This window comes from Tursiops truncatus, chromosome 1, assembly GCF_011762595.2.
Source record: "Tursiops truncatus isolate mTurTru1 chromosome 1, mTurTru1.mat.Y, whole genome shotgun sequence".
Taxonomy (NCBI): domain Eukaryota; kingdom Metazoa; phylum Chordata; class Mammalia; order Artiodactyla; family Delphinidae; genus Tursiops; species Tursiops truncatus.
This window is the reverse complement of record NC_047034.1, coordinates 61,241,263-61,256,462: the sequence shown is the minus strand read 5'-3', so window position 1 is coordinate 61,256,462 and position 15,200 is coordinate 61,241,263. Positions and strand designations below refer to the sequence as shown.

Below are 15,200 nucleotides of genomic sequence, written 5' to 3'. Positions count from 1 at the left end.
TTGGATGAGTTAGGAACTATGATTTTTTCTTCACTAGTTCAAAGTTCAAGTTTTCCGCTGGCTAGCAAGACCCATTTTATTTGCAAGCAGTCTTACAGAGGGAATGTCCCAGCTTGACCCTGAGAGGGCAGGAAGACCTCCTTTAATGCCCAGTTAATATCCCCTCTGCCATGAAGTCCTCTGAGCCATCCTAGCACACCATCTCCCACAGCCTCTGTGGTCCAAACCTGTCCCTTTGCACCTGCAACATGCTGCTTTTAGACATGGCGTGGGCTCACACTGTTGCTGTTTAACTTTATATTTTTAATTGGACAATGACACAATCTTGTCTATATTATAAATTCTTTCTTAAAATCACAATTGAAATACGAACATCGTCCTAAACATGTGTAATGTTCTATACTGTGCAAGTCCTAAAGTACATGTCGGAGTTCTCCAAGGTGACAGAGCCTCGGTTGGCAGGAGGGTGGCACCGAGGGGAGTCTGGAGGGAAAGGGTGTGAGTCGGGTAGTGGCAGGAGAGCGTAAGGGGACCAGATCATAAAAGACTCTAAAGGTCAGGCTCAGTAGATGGGACAAATAAAGACTCTGAGACACAGAAAGGCTACTGGACTCGCTGTAGGTCACACAGCTATTAAGTGAAAGAGACAACATCTGGAGTTGGGTGTGTCTGCGTGGAGAGCATCATCTGCCCCTCCAGCCTGGTCCCTCCCCTTGGAGGCCTTGCTGCTGGCCCTCCTGCTCTGGAGGATGCAACTGCGCAATGATTTGGACACGCAGAGGTCAGAGCAGGAGGAACAAGAGCCCCTAGGTGGCGCTAGAGGACCCAAGGGACTCACGTTCAGTCCCTCCGTAGACATCTGCACCACCACCTTCTCCGAGGCAGTTGGATAGATCTGGGACCACCGCCTCCTCCCCCACCAAACTCTTGACTCCCTCAGGCCTTGGTTACCTTCGGGTAACCCCTCCCCTTTGCTTGCCCTCGGGGTTCCTTCTGGTCTGGTTGCACCTGCACTGCGATGCTGCAAGTAGGGTCACACACTGGCATCTGCTCCGCTGGCTCCCCGCTGGAAAGGCGTGGTGGCCTGCTGTGTCCACCACTGTGGTCTACCGAGAGAGACCCTGTACTTGGAGACTGAGGGACAAACAGACCTGGCTTGAATCCCAGGGCAGATTCCTTAAACACTTTGCTAATGTGTGCCATGAGAACAAAACTGAACATGTAGGGTGGTTGTAGAGAGGAAAACTGCACATGCCCAGCAGAGTAGGCATCCAGTAAGCAGTAACTGCTCTTGACTCTGATGAGAACGACGGTAAAGGGTTCTGACAGCGTGAGAGCCTGGTGCCTGCAGGTGCTGACAGGTGCTATTCTGGCCTCTTTGTCTATAAATCGGGACTGTTCCAATGCATTTTTGCCGGATCAAATCAGTGCTTCCTGGGCATTACGGAATGCAACCTGGGTTTGAAATTCCTCATCTTTTCTCTACAGGCCAATTTAGTCTTTGATCCAGCGGCCCTGCTGCCTGGGGCCTCACCCAAGAGTCCTGGACTCAAGGCCATGGTGTCACCATTTCACAGCCCGCCTTCTACCCCCAGCAGCCCTGGCGTGTGGTCTCGGGCCAGCGAGCCGGAGGAGGTGCCCGTCAGCTTTGACCAGCCTCCTGAGGGCAGTCATCTGCCCTCTTACAATAAGGTAATATCTGGATCCTAAGTACTGTGGTGTGTCTGTGGAAATGCGGACACTGGGCAATTCTGAATCACCTCTACCCTGTTGTCCTGGAGAAAGGAGGACACTTCTGAGCTGTGGTAAGATGTGGTTTTTAACAAAGGAAATTTCTTCTCTTCCTGGCAAGTGATCCCTGAGCTAAGAGCACCCGCTACCTAGCCTGCCTCTCTCATCCGCTCTTCCCGTAACTGTGCCACTCACCTGAAAGGTGCAGGGGATGGAGCGCTCCATCCTTTGTGGAGAGAGGGGCAGGAATTCAGTACTGATCCCAGCTGCCCAGAGAGTTATGTCAAAAGCTGAAAACAAAAGCTAAAGACCTGATCAGTGACTCAGCAGAAGGGAGGGCAGGGTCACTAGGTTGTCCTGTCCTGCCCTGATATGAATACGCCTAAGTGTCCCAGAACGGGTTCAAATCATTCTTACTGCATCTTGCCCCAGTTGAAGAATATCCAACTCGTTCCCTTTGCAAAAAGATGTATGGCAGCACTTGTTTCTGTAGATACTGCCCTGATACTTGTGTGTGTGATTTCATCAGATCCCTGCCCTACTAGAAGGAGGTAAGAATCAAGAGAATCAGAGGTACGTACAGTCCAGTACACTCCAAGCAGGTACCCAGCAAATTTGGACCAGAGCCAGGCAGGGGCTAAGAGTTAAAGGGCTCTTTTCTTTTTTTGGGTTGCACCACGGGCATGCGGGATCTTACTTTCCCGACCAGGGATCGAATCCGCACCCCCTGCAGTGCAAGCGCAGAGTCTTAACCACTTGACCACCAGGGAAGTCCCTGAATTAAAGGGTTCTGATGCCAGGAAAAGTTAAATAAATGTGACCTTAGAATTAAGGATGGAGAGAGCAGGATCTACTGGGCCCTTCCAGAGGATCCATCTAGGAAAGAGGTCAAATGTGTTGAAACAGGTAGGGCCCAAGGAAACAAAAGTGGTGGCGAGGAGGTGATGGGGTAGGCTTGAGCCTGCTGGCTGGGGACAGAGTGGAGATCCTTCAGCCCAGGGCAATGGAGAGACCCCCGACAGCAGAGAGGAACCCAGGAGAGAGCCCTGTCTTCTCACAGGATGTCAGTGGGATGTAGAGGCAGGGAGGGAGGCTCTGCCACCTGGTCATAGTACTGGGGGCTTTAGTCTGTGACAGCAGTAAGGGAGCAGGCAGGATTATTTCTGAACCCTGCTGGCCATGAGGGCTGGGGCCTTGATAGCCTGCAGGGCTAGCCTCACTGTGGTCTCAGGAAAGTTCCTGGGAAGCCCTTTTAAAACCAAGTATTCAGGGCTTCACTGATGGTGCAGTGGTTGAGAATCCGCCTGCCAGTGTAGGGGACACAGGTTCGATCCCTGGTCTAGGAAGATCCCACATGCCGCAGAGCAACTAAGCCTGTGCGCCACAACTACTGAAGCCTGTACACCTAGAGCCCGTGCTCCGCAACAAGAGAAGCCACTAAATAAATTTATTAAAAAAAAAAAAAGTATTCATTCCAAACTTCTGAGACAACTAGGATTGACAAATACCAAAATGCAAATCCGTGAGAAAATAAGATTTAATTTGCACATAAATTTTTAAAGACACATCACTTGAGTAAGGTAGGACACCCACTATAAACACGCCATTGAACTTCTGACAAAGTCCAGTGGACCCAGGTGAGGCCTGGTTCTGAGATTCACACACTTCCCAGAGAAAAAATGGTTTTCAGGCAGCTCTGCTGGGTGTTTCTAAGGTGTGGCTTCTGCTAGAGTTGGACCTCGCTGGAGAAAGCAAAGGATTCTGGCTGCTCAGCTCTCCCGGGGTTAGCCAGCTCTGGGGGGGTGGGGGTGGGGGTGGGGGGAAGGGAGGAAGCTGATCACCAGCTGTCCAGCTCCACACCCATGAGGTCATGGTACCAGCCACCCACAGACCCCCAACCCTGTTTTCTGTTGGGTTCACCTTTGTCAAAGTAGAAACTTCAAAATGTTAAAACATGACTCTGGTACGAAATAGAGAGAGATTTTGTTCAACTTGTTAATTTAGGAGGGATCCTGTAAGATGGTAAAGCTCATTCAAAGAACTGGTTATTTATAGGCAATTAAAAAGGACAAATGTTAGAATAACATTGCTAAGTTAGACACTGAGCTGATGGTTATTTTACAGGCCAGTAAAATCTTAGGTTTTTTTTTTTACTGGATAGACAGCATTTTCATCTTCACACACACAGAAAAAATCTGCAGGTTACCATGTAATACCACAGCCCCATAGGGCTCTAACCTATAATAAATAGCAAGCAATGGTACATCCTCCTAGAAAATCAAATGATCCTCAGGTGGGCTTGTGAAGCTGTGCGTGTGAGACTGACATTGAAAGAACATGCGCCCTCCCTGTTTGGCCTTTTTCACAGGTGTAGATCATTTTCCTTAACACTTTCTTGCAGGTGCGGACAAGGGGCTCCATAAAAAGGCGCCCTCCCTCCAGGCGATTCCGAAGGTCTCAGTCGGAGGACTGTGCGGACCTGGGGGGGCTCAGGGCCGAGGAGTCCTCCCAGGAGAATGGGGCCAAGGAAGAGAATGGGGACGAGGTGTTCCCAGCCAAGAGCAAGACCCCAGGATCCCCTCCTCTGAGGAGGACGCCCAGCTGGACAGAGAAGCAGGAGGAGAAGGGCAGGGCTTTGAGGGTAGCCCAGCAGCACGAAAAGGCCGTGGGGAGCTCTGAGGAGGGGGCCAGCCAGCGTCCAGCCCGAGCCTCCAGCCCAGAGGCAGAGGACGGGGGTGGGAGCCCCACGGAGGAGAAACCGGCTGAAGGGCAGATGGAAGAGCCTACGGAGGTGAAGGAGAGGGCGGCCAGCGAAGAGGAGGAGCCTGAACAAAGCAGCCGAGACACAGAGGGGCTGGAGGAGGGAGCTCTGGGGGAGGAGACCCCCCAAAGCCCCCCTGGAGGAGGGGAGGGCGACCACAGTTCTGAGCAGGGGGCTGGCAAGGAAAAGCAAGATGACGGGACCATCCTCGAGCCAGGCTGTGACCCTGTCACTGACCATGCCCAGCCGGACACTAGCAGTGAGGTCCCCAAGACAGAGGTAGGTGGCCTGGCTTGTCCCCTCGACCCGGACAGGGCAGGGCCAGCGCATCCTATGTCCCGTGCCCTGTTCCTTACACCCATCACCAATCAGCTGGGTGTGCAGTAGCACAGGGACTGGATTGAGACGGGCTGTCACTGATGGGGAGGGGACAGAAGGACCAGAAAGGGAAGCGTGTCCCATGCTCTCTGCTTCTCGCTGCCTCGGGGCTCTGGTGCCCTTCTGGATGTGACTGAGGCCCACACACCGAGGCCTCCTGATGCAGCATCCTGGACTGGGCTCGCTTCTGTGGGGCGTTCTCAGAGGAAAAGGGGGTGCTCCTTTCCATACAAAGCTCACAGTAATAGTGCATGAGACCAGCAGCTCCTTGGGGCGCAGTAAAGAAGGCAGAACACGGCAATGGGCAGGGCTTCCCCTAGGGAAGCTTTAAAGGAGGCTTTGTGTTCCATCCGTGCACGCACAGGTGTTAGACACCGAGAGCACATGAGGACCGGCTGCCTCAGTCCCGCCCTCCTGCTGGGCCCACACTTAGTCATGTGGCTCCTCCCACCACTCCCAGGAAGCCCACCTGAGCTCACCTACTTGTGCCCTCAGGAGCACGACCAGCCTTGCTGGTTTCCACAAGAAAAGCTCTGTGTCCCACCCCCTACTGCCACCCCTAACAATCTTCTTTTTTTTTGGTACGCGGGCCTCTCACTGTCGCGGCCTCTCCCGTTGTGGAGTCTTCCCGGACCGGGGCACGAACCCACGTCCCCAGCAGCAGCAGGTGGACTCTCAACCACTGCGCCACCAGGGAAGCCCCTCACCCCCTAACAATCTTATCAACAAAGTCACCTTCCAGTGTTTCCCCCTTCCCTTTATGTTAGTTCATTCATTCATTAACACAAGCCACCGTCAGCTTCTGACATTAGCCTCTTATGTCACTTCCTGCTTCCACTTTTTCTGCCTACGTAGTCCATTCTCTGTACAGCAACCAGAGGGGGGTGTGTGTGTGTTTACTCATTGCTAAAATTACTCATGTCCTGTGTTAGTTTCTTAGGGCTGCCATAACAAATTACCACAAATTGGCAGCTTGAAAACAATCGAAATGTATTGTCACACAGTTCAGGAGGCCAGAACTCCAAAATCAAGGTGTTGGCAGGATTGGTTCCCTCTGGAGGCTCTGAGGAAGAGTCTTTTCCAGCCTGTCCCCTAACTTGTGGTGGCTGCTGGCGACCCTGGGAATCCTCTCTTTTCTCTTCCAGCTTCTGGTGGTTGTTGGCAATCCTCGGTGTTCCCTGATTTGTAGACTCATCACTCCAACCTTTGCCTCTATCTTCACATGGTCTTTCCCTGTGTCTGTGTGTCTCAAATCTCCCTCTCCTTTGTCTTATAAGGACACCCGTCATTGGATGTGGACCCACCCTAAGTCCAGAATGATCTCATCTTAAGATCCTTAATTACATCTACAATGATGCTCTTTCCAAATAAGGTCACATTCACAGGTACTGGGGGTTAGGATTGGACATATCTTTGGAGGAGGACACAACCCATGGCACCTCTGCTCCCCCTTGTCCCAGAGCACTCAAAACACAGATTCCAAACCCTCTGTGAGGCCCTGCATGGGGGGCCCCTGCCCAGCTCTCCCTGACTCTCCCCCATACTGTGCCCCAACCGTGGTGATGTTTTTTGGTTTTGTTTGTTTTTTACAGTGGTTAATATCTAGATCCTTGAAGTGACTTGGTGCAGTAATTTATAAGCCCAAAATTGATTGAACGGACTCAGAACCTGTAGCTTTCCAAAATGCCATCTGAGAGCTGTTGTTTAGGACCGTGCCCAAATCACATAGGGCTGGCATGTGTACATCCTTCCAGCCTTTCTTCTTTGTGGTTGTATTTTTATACTCCAGATTGATAGTGTTCAGGTTCTAAACGTGTTGCTTTCGAATGTTCATTAAGCTTTCTTTCATATAGTAATACTTTAAAAAAATTGGGGGAATTCCCTGGTGGTCCAGTGGTTAGGACTCGGAGCTTTCATTGCTGTGGGCCTGGGTCCCATCCCTGGTCGGGGAACTAAGATCACACAGCCACGCAGCATGGCCAAAAAAATATAAAAATTTAAAAAACTTTTTTTTTTTTTTCTGCTGTACGCGGGCCTCTCACTGTTGCGGCCTCTCCCGTTGCAGAGCACAGGCTCCGGACGCGCAGGCTCAGCGGCCATAGCTCACAGGCCTAGCCGCTCCACGGCATGTGGGATCTTCCCGGACTGGGGCACAAACCCGTGTCCCCTGCCTCGGCAGGCGGACTGTCAACGACTGCGCCACCAGGGAAGCCCTAAAAACACTTCTAAAAATTTGGATTTTTAAATTTTCAAGACACCATTTTCATTTTTTGTTTTATTACTTAAATGCAAGGTGCTACCTCTTTACAAGAGCTTAACAGCATATAATTTCTCATTTAACTGCACATGTCAGATCCTCACTATGTGCAGAACACTGTACTAGCTGTAGTGTGTGTGTGTGTGTGTGTGTGTGTGTGTGTGTGTTTGCAACAAACGTGAACGCACATCCACTCCCAAGGAGATTTTAATTAAAGAATATTATAAAATTCTTGAAAAAATTCTTGAGGATTTACTATATTAAATTCTTTAATATACAAGGATAAAGATGGGTATGTGTTTGAGGTGCCAAATAAACAGCAAAAAGACTTGGTTGAAAATATGTCTTTTCCAGAAATTGTACCCCCAAACTTTCCGTTGTTCCCTTGAATCATACTAATAATAATTTGCTACTCACTGGGGCTTTTCAGTTTATTTACTTTTCATAAGGAATTGGCAAAGTTTGATAAGGTGAACAAAAGGTCTGGTCTCTAGATTCCTGTTGTGGTTTTAAAATGGAAGCAGGCAGACATAGCATAGCCTTTCTCCTATTTTGCCTATAGTTAACATCAATTCATAAATTAATGACTTAAGTAGTAATGTGTTAGAGTCATTTTCCAACTGACCTATATCTAAAATTACTGGTAAAATTGTCTAGAATAATTTTTATTCCGTAGTGCATTGAATACAATCTTTTAAAGATTCTAGCCATATAGAAGTATGGAGAATGAAAAATTTTATCGAAGTATAGTTGTTACAATGTGTTGATTTCTGCTGTACAGCAGAGTGACTCAGTTATACACATATATATTCTTTGTCATATTCTTTTCCATTATGGTTTATCACAGGATATTGAGTATAGTTCCCTGTGCTATACAATAGAACCTTGTTGTTTATCCGTCCTATGTATAATAGTTTGCGTCTGCTGACCCCAAACTCCCAATCCTTCCCTCCCCCAACCCCCTTCCCCTTGACAACCACAAGCCTCTTCTCTATGTCTGTGACTTTGTTTCTGTTTCATAGATCTATTCATTTGTGTCATATTTTAGATTCCACATATAAGTGATATATGAGAATGAATTTTGTATCTCTACCCTCGTCTCCCTCTTTGCACCTCTCTCCTTAGTAGGCATAATCACCATATACAATTCAGTGTTCTTATTTTCAGTCCTATTTGGGTTTGATGGACTGAGCTGCAGTTATTTTGGACAAAGATTTTTGTTTGTTTGTTTTTTTATAAATTTATTTTATTTATTTATTTATTTTTGGCTGCGTTGGGTTTTCATTGCTGCGCGCTGGCTTTTCTCTAGTTGCGGCAAGTGGGGGCCTCTCTTCGTTGCGGTGAGCAGGCTTCTTATTGCGGTGGCTTCTCTTATTGTGGAGCACAGGCTCTAGGCACGCGGGTTCAGTAGTTGTGGTGCACGGGCTTAGTTGCTCCACGGCATGTGGGATCCTCCCGGACCGGGGCACGAACCCGCGTCCCTTGCATTGGCAGGTGGACTCTCAACCACTGCGCCACCAGGGTAGCCCTTGGTTCTAGCTTTGACCAGGCTTGAAAAGACCAAAAGAGCATTGGAAGCAGTGCGCCTCCCAGATTAAATAAATTATGCAGATGTACAGAGGTGCTTTGTGAAGCAGTTTATTCTGATGAGTAGCGCTGGTGTCCTTCGTGTCAACATCGAGCTCTGTGACCTTGGACAACTCCTGTCCCTTCTTGGAGCTTGGGTTTCTTCCTCCGCAAAACCAGGGGGTTGGACTAAGGTTGTCAAAGTTTTGCCGCCTTCCTCTGCTTGCGTTTCTACCTCAGTCCCTCCCTTAGCCTCTTAACTACCCTCCACTGAGATCCCATGTCCCTGCCCCGCAGGCTCCCTCCGTGGCCAGTCACTTAACGAGCTGTCCTTCCGCGTGTTTTGTCGTTGTTGTCCTTCTGCACTTTAATCTCCCTCTCACCATCGACCTGCTCTATCTTTCTGTATTAATCCCCAAAGCTAAGTCACTCTCACACCCACCTTCTCTGCCGAGACTTGTGTCATTGGTGGAATTCACGAAACCATGCTGCCTGGATCTCTTATAAACTCTTACCAACCCAGCTGAACCGTATCCAACCTCACTGCTGCCTGACACCCTCTCACTGCTTCTCTATCATCCTGTTTTCATCACCGTTCGTCCAGCTCACTCCCTACCTCTTCCTCTCCCGCTCTGCAGATGACCTCACCTCCTTCCTGTTTACCTAAAGGGAAGACCAGCCTGTTTGCCACTTGCTCATACCCTCCGAGAGTCTCTTCTTCCTGCACATCTGAAGAGAGGCCCCTTTCCTGGATAAGACAAACCCCCTTGTCTGCTGTGTCTACCATTTTCTGGACTTTTCTACAAGATATTTGTGGAGCGTGTGTGTGCATTTTAAGTGAAGGGTTACACTAAGATTTCCCCATTCTGTTACTCTTCTGTATTTCCAGCTCCTCACTAGCTCACCCCTTTCTGCCTACAAACATGTTTGGATCTCTGTAATCCTAAAGAAAAAGTTCTCGACTCTGCTCTCTACCCCCCACTCCACCCCCAGTTCTCTCTTTCTCCCCTTGTGATCTCGCTCTTATCATTGACTTTTGAAGCTCACACACGTCCTCCCGGCCACCAAAGACCGGTCATGTCTCCGTTCTTGTCATCCTCACCGCTCTGAAACAGCTAATGCCGGCAACCTGCCCTAAAAACCACCTCCTTCCTTTAACCGCTGTTTGGCTGGGCTGCCCTGGCCCCCTCTCTGCCTCTTAGGGTGGCGTCACCACACCCTGACCTTGGCTCCCACTCCCAGGCTTCATCTTTTTTTTTTTTTTTTTTTTTTTCAGCACGCAGGCCTCTCACTGTTGTGGCCTCTTCCGTTGCGGAGCACAGGCTCCAGACACGCAGGCCCAGCGGCCATGGCTCACGGGCCTAGCCGCTCCGCGGCGTGTGGGGTCTTCCCGGACCGGGGCACGAACCTGTGTCGCCTGCATCGGCAGGCGGACTCTCAACCACTGCGCCACCAGGGAAGCCCTCATCTCCTTTTGTCAGTGACTCCTACACCTGGTCCTCACCATTACCTGCCAGCCCCTCCTGACTGCTTAGCACCAGCCGGGCTCTCACCACGGTCCCAACCACACATCCACAGGCCCACCAGTCCCTCATGCTCCGTATCTCCAAAACCAAACTGCTGCTCGCTTTGTTTCTTCACTTACATTTAACTGAAACCTGAAATTCCGTTGTTAGCCTTAACGCATTTCTTCTCATGAGGTACTTTTCTTCTTTCTCTTTGATTCTTGAGCAGTGTTTCAGGATGATGAAATTAATGGGAATGAGTGAGGAAGTAAGAAGCTAGGGCAAGGAGGACATGGGAAGCCATGCATCAAGGAATAGGCAGTGTCCTCATTGAGGGCTCAAGCTCCAGTCCTGGGGTTTAAATCCTGACTCCACCACTTACTAGCTGTGTGACCTAGGGGAAGTCACTTGACCTCTCTGTGCCTTAATTACCCCACCTATAAAACAGAGCTAATAGAACTACCAAACTCATATTGCTTTCGTGAGGAATAAATGAGTTCATGCACGTGAAAAACTATGTCAGGCACATAGCATTATTATCACTATTACTACTATTACCCGACGTAGCATCCCCAAGGAGACAGGCTGAGTGTCCAGATTTCCTACTTTCCTCCTAATTTATTCCTTCCTCCTCTGCTCACAGGAGAATACCCCTGTCCAGGACACTAAAATGTGAAGAAGATCTCATTGTGCCTAGTGATGAAGCTGCTGGAGCCGTGTCCTTGAAGTAGCAGCAATGATTGTAGCGGCAGCAATGATTGTAGCGGCAGCAAAGGAAGCCATCGCAGAAGCAGGATGGGCTGAGGGTCTGGAGTCAGCCTGAGGACACAAGGTGCCATTTCCCGACCTCCGCACCATTGTAGACAGAGATTGGATCTGAGGGCAGCAGACTTTTATCAACTTGATAAAAGTTGTGTCACTTGATGGACTTGGTTTAAAAAAAAAAAACTTATTTAAAACAATTTACTATGGTGACAACTCCCCAGGGATACTGGTCAAACTGTGGGGCCCATATACTGTCCACACCCACCTAACCCTATAGCTGACCTCAGAACTGGACTGGGATCTACCTAATCAGATTGTGTTTGTGTAAGGTGACAACCTTTTTATTGTTCTTAAGTTTTCATGATTCTCAAGCGTAAGTAAAAACTCATTTCAAGTAGCTAGAAACAAAGTAGTATCACTGGAAATATAAATCCTGTAAGTTACAGAAGACCTTAAATTGTATGGAGACCCTGAGACGACCTTTCAGCTTGGTCCAGATTTGACTGGCCAACCAATTTTGAAAACATTGGCCGAGAAGAGATAATTCTTGAAACATTGAAAAATATGTGTCTGTTCCAGCAACAGGAGCTTCTCCATCAGGTAATTCTCTAGCTGGTGATACACTGGGAGGCGACCAGCTCGGCTCACCTGCTTCTGCCAGGAGGAGAGCAGGCAGAGGCAGGCAGCAACTCCTTTGGAGAGGCAGGATGTCTCTGTGCTGCATTTCCTCATCCTGTAAGCAGAGCAGTGACACCTGGACAATGCCTGCCCTCTGGTTAGGATGAAGTTTGTGCTTCCAGAGGGGGAGCCTCGAGCACGGATTAGATATCTCCTGGGAAGTGCTTTGAGCATCGTGATGTGCAAGCTACGTAATGAGAACATCCTTCCTGGCTTCCCTGACTTGAATGGAAACCCAGGCTCTCCTCCCCGACTCAGGAGGGGTGGGGCGGGTCTTCTGTCTGTTCCTCCTGGGTAGCTTGCTTCATCGGTCCGTTCGGAGAGTGCATGAGGCTTCGCCGTGGACAGGGGGCCTGATACCCCTTCCTTGACATATCCTCTCCCCTCTTCCCACACTCCTGCTGAAAGATGCTCGTCCAAATAAATGTTTAATCTTAAGGGTTGGCCCTTATTCAGATTTGAGTATTTCAGTATCTCAACATGCTGACTTGGTAGCTGGAGCAGTCATTTTTCTGGAGGTCTCTTAGACCACACTCTACTCTGACCGCAGAAAGTAGTTTCCCGGACTTAAAAGGCCTTATCTCACTGCTGGTACCTCAGTTTATCACCCCATTTACAGTTTTTCTAAATTTACAGTTTTTCTAACTCCAGGATAGTGTTAATATTTGGGATATATATTTTTTTCAAAAACTATTTTTAAATCAAATGCAACTTCTAAACCTTGTAATCTAGTGAAGACTGGTACCATAATAAGCTTTGTATTTTAGCAGAGTTTGGGAGATATGTGTGTCAGTTATTTTGAGATCTGTATAGTATCTATCATCTATCTAACCTATCATCTATCTGTCATTGACAGAGAAGTATACCCCCTAAACAATACATGGATTTATTTATATATGTCTTTGGGCTGTTTATATATTCGTGCACATATCTGGGCAAGAGTTTTGAGAACGTGAGCATGACTGTGCAACGAAAAGGGGAAATCTTCCACTTCTCTTACTAGAAAAAGGAACGGGACAGATGGGATGTAGATGTAAAAATAAAACTCTATTTTTCTTCTGGAGGGTCCGTACCTTACAGTAGCAGATGAAGAAGGAGCAATAAAAAATAAGAATGTGACACTGAAGGAGCATGTATGACGGTGTCCAAAAATCTCCCCAGTTCCCTATTAGTCACATTATTTGATCTGTTTTGTGAGAACACAAAGGCCCCACCGCAGGCGTTGTTATGAGTGATGGGGTTCTTGGCGGGGAATTCATGAAGCAAAGGCAGGACCTGTTCCCTGTGGGCGCTGCAACCTGGCAACCTATTTAATGCTCTCCTTTCTCGAAGTGACCATGATTCAGTGTTGCAACACCATGGTTGAGACTGGGATTTCACACTGTGGATTGAAGAAAACCATTTGTGTCTTAGGTGGCACAGAGTCATCACCAGGCCAGGAAGACTTTCATCAGGATTCCTTAATAGGCTTGAAGGAAAACACTGATTCTTCACAGCTACAAGGCTGAAGAGAAGAATCAGAATCATTCTTCCACTACCTTTGTAATCTAGCTTGAATATTAAACTGTGTCCTTCCTTTCTCCAGAGAGGGAGCAGGAAGAAAACTTGAATGCTTTGAAGGAATATGCCAATATTGAAAAGGGGGCTGCATGTGGAACTGGGTAACCAGATATGACCATGAAGAAGAGCTCAGGGGCCTCAGAACTCCACTCTCCCCACTGAGGTCACCCTCAACAGGACCCTGTTTGCCAGACCAGTTGTGGCCTGTGACCAGCTGACTAGTCACTCCATAAAATGTCAGATAAGGGAATAAAGGAGTGGACAGACAACCAGTTCATCATCTTTTGATTTGGTACTCTTGGGAATGTAAAACTTTAATACAGTTGAATGAATGAGGACCTTCAGTTGCTAATGAAAGGAACCCTCCTCAAACAGGCTGATACAAAACAGCTATATCTATGAATCTCCCTCTCTCTCTCTCTTTCTCTGTCTGTCCGTCTCTCCCTCCCTCCTTCTGTACACTGAATAATATGTTTTGACAATCCATGGACAGACCTGAATACAATCACTTAAGCAATGTCGGAAATCTTTCTCTGTTATTGGTCTCTGCTTTCCTCTGTGTTGGCCATATTCTCAGGCAGCCTCTTCCCAGCCTGCAAACCCAATGGAAAGAGCTTATTTTTTCCCAGTAACTGTGGGAAAAAATCCTGCAAAGGTTTTCTATAGGCTTGGTGGGGATCCTATATCTATACCTGAGCCAATTATTATGACCAAGGAGATGCAGAGATCAGATTGGCCAGCCCTCTGCCACTCTCCTGCAGTGAGGGGCTAGGTGAGTTAATTCTATTTCATCTGCAAGGACTGTGGATGAAGCAACAGGGTGCCTCAAGGTAAAATCAGAGTGCTGTTACTAAAAGATATGATGCTGGGTGGGAGAAACAACAACAACAATAGAGCTCCGAGCAAAATTCGAGTGCTACTCAGATAAAACGGAATTTGTTTTCATAAGCCACCAAAGAAAAATCAGTCTCATTTTAAATGTAATAATGTATCACGGTGTCCAGAGCCAGCCTGGAGCTCCATGAGGGTCAAGTCTGTCCGTGTAGTTCATTGTGCCAGTGCCTCATGTATTATAGGTGCTCAATAAACATTTGGTAAGTAATGAATGATTAAACTGATTTCAGAGCTGGAATAGGATTATTTTCAACATTTGTCGCTGCCCAAAAACTCCCTCACTGATACCAGATGCCTGAAATGTTAGCAACTGATTCCACTGGCTCTAGTCTTCTTCCCAATCAAAACATGTATCCTGAGAGAGGTAATATTTTAGGCCTCCTTTGTCATCACATCTTTTTTTTTTCCCATGGTCTGTTGTCTCCTTGAGGTAAGTTAGAGGAATGATGGGCTTCTTCTTAAGGGGAGGTACTTAAAAGGAGGTCATTATTCTTGGCTGCTTTGTGTGTTCATTGCTGCACACGGGCTTTCTCTAGTTGCGACGAGTGGGGGCTACTCCTCGTTGTGGTGCGCGGGCTTCTCATTGCGGTGGCTTCTCTTGGTGCGGAGCACGGGCTCTAGGCACACGGGCTTCAGTAGTTGTGGCTCTCACGCTCTAGAGCGCAGGCTCAGTAGTTGTGGCGCACGGGCTTAGTTGCTCCGCGGCATGTGGGATCTTCCCGGACCAGGGCTCAAACCCGTGTACCCTGCATTGGCAAGCGAATTCTTCATCACTGCACCACCAGGGAAGTTCGGTCATCACATCTTGAGTTGAGTTGGTTCTAGAAAGTCTTCCCAGAAGGGGTTGAAAAAGAAGAGCAAAGTACGTGAAACTCTAGGGGCAATTGACACACTTTCCTGACTTCCCCGTCTTGCTTAGGGTAAGTCAGCTTCCCACTTAGCCCAGTTATGTCCTGACCAGAGTGGCTATGGAGGCTGAGAAAACCGTTACTCCAGTTCTGCCCTCAAATTCGAGGAGAGCTGTGGGAGAGGCCCCACTGTGGTCAAATGGGGCAGGAAACTGTGGTTCTTTGATCCTCTGCAGAGGAAGAGGAGGTGAAAGTGT

The 15,200-nt window shown here is 48.3% G+C and overlaps 1 protein-coding gene across 6 annotated transcripts in view; it reads left to right on the top strand.

The window, feature by feature from the left end:
- The window catches only part of RCSD1 (RCSD domain containing 1), a 68,075-nt gene extending 55,535 nt beyond the window's left edge, over positions 1-12,540 (top strand). For 5 of the 6 annotated variants that reach the window (XM_073804691.1, XM_073804692.1, XM_073804694.1 and 2 more), the window contains 3 exons: positions 1,489-1,692; positions 4,133-4,771; positions 9,970-10,835. In XM_073804691.1, the coding sequence (XP_073660792.1) occupies positions 1,489-1,692; positions 4,133-4,771; positions 9,970-10,344 (1,218 nt within the window). In that variant the 3' untranslated portion in view covers positions 10,345-10,835. The other variant, XM_033855480.2, reaches the window with a different exon arrangement.
- The last annotated feature ends 2,660 nt before the right edge of the window (positions 12,541-15,200 follow it).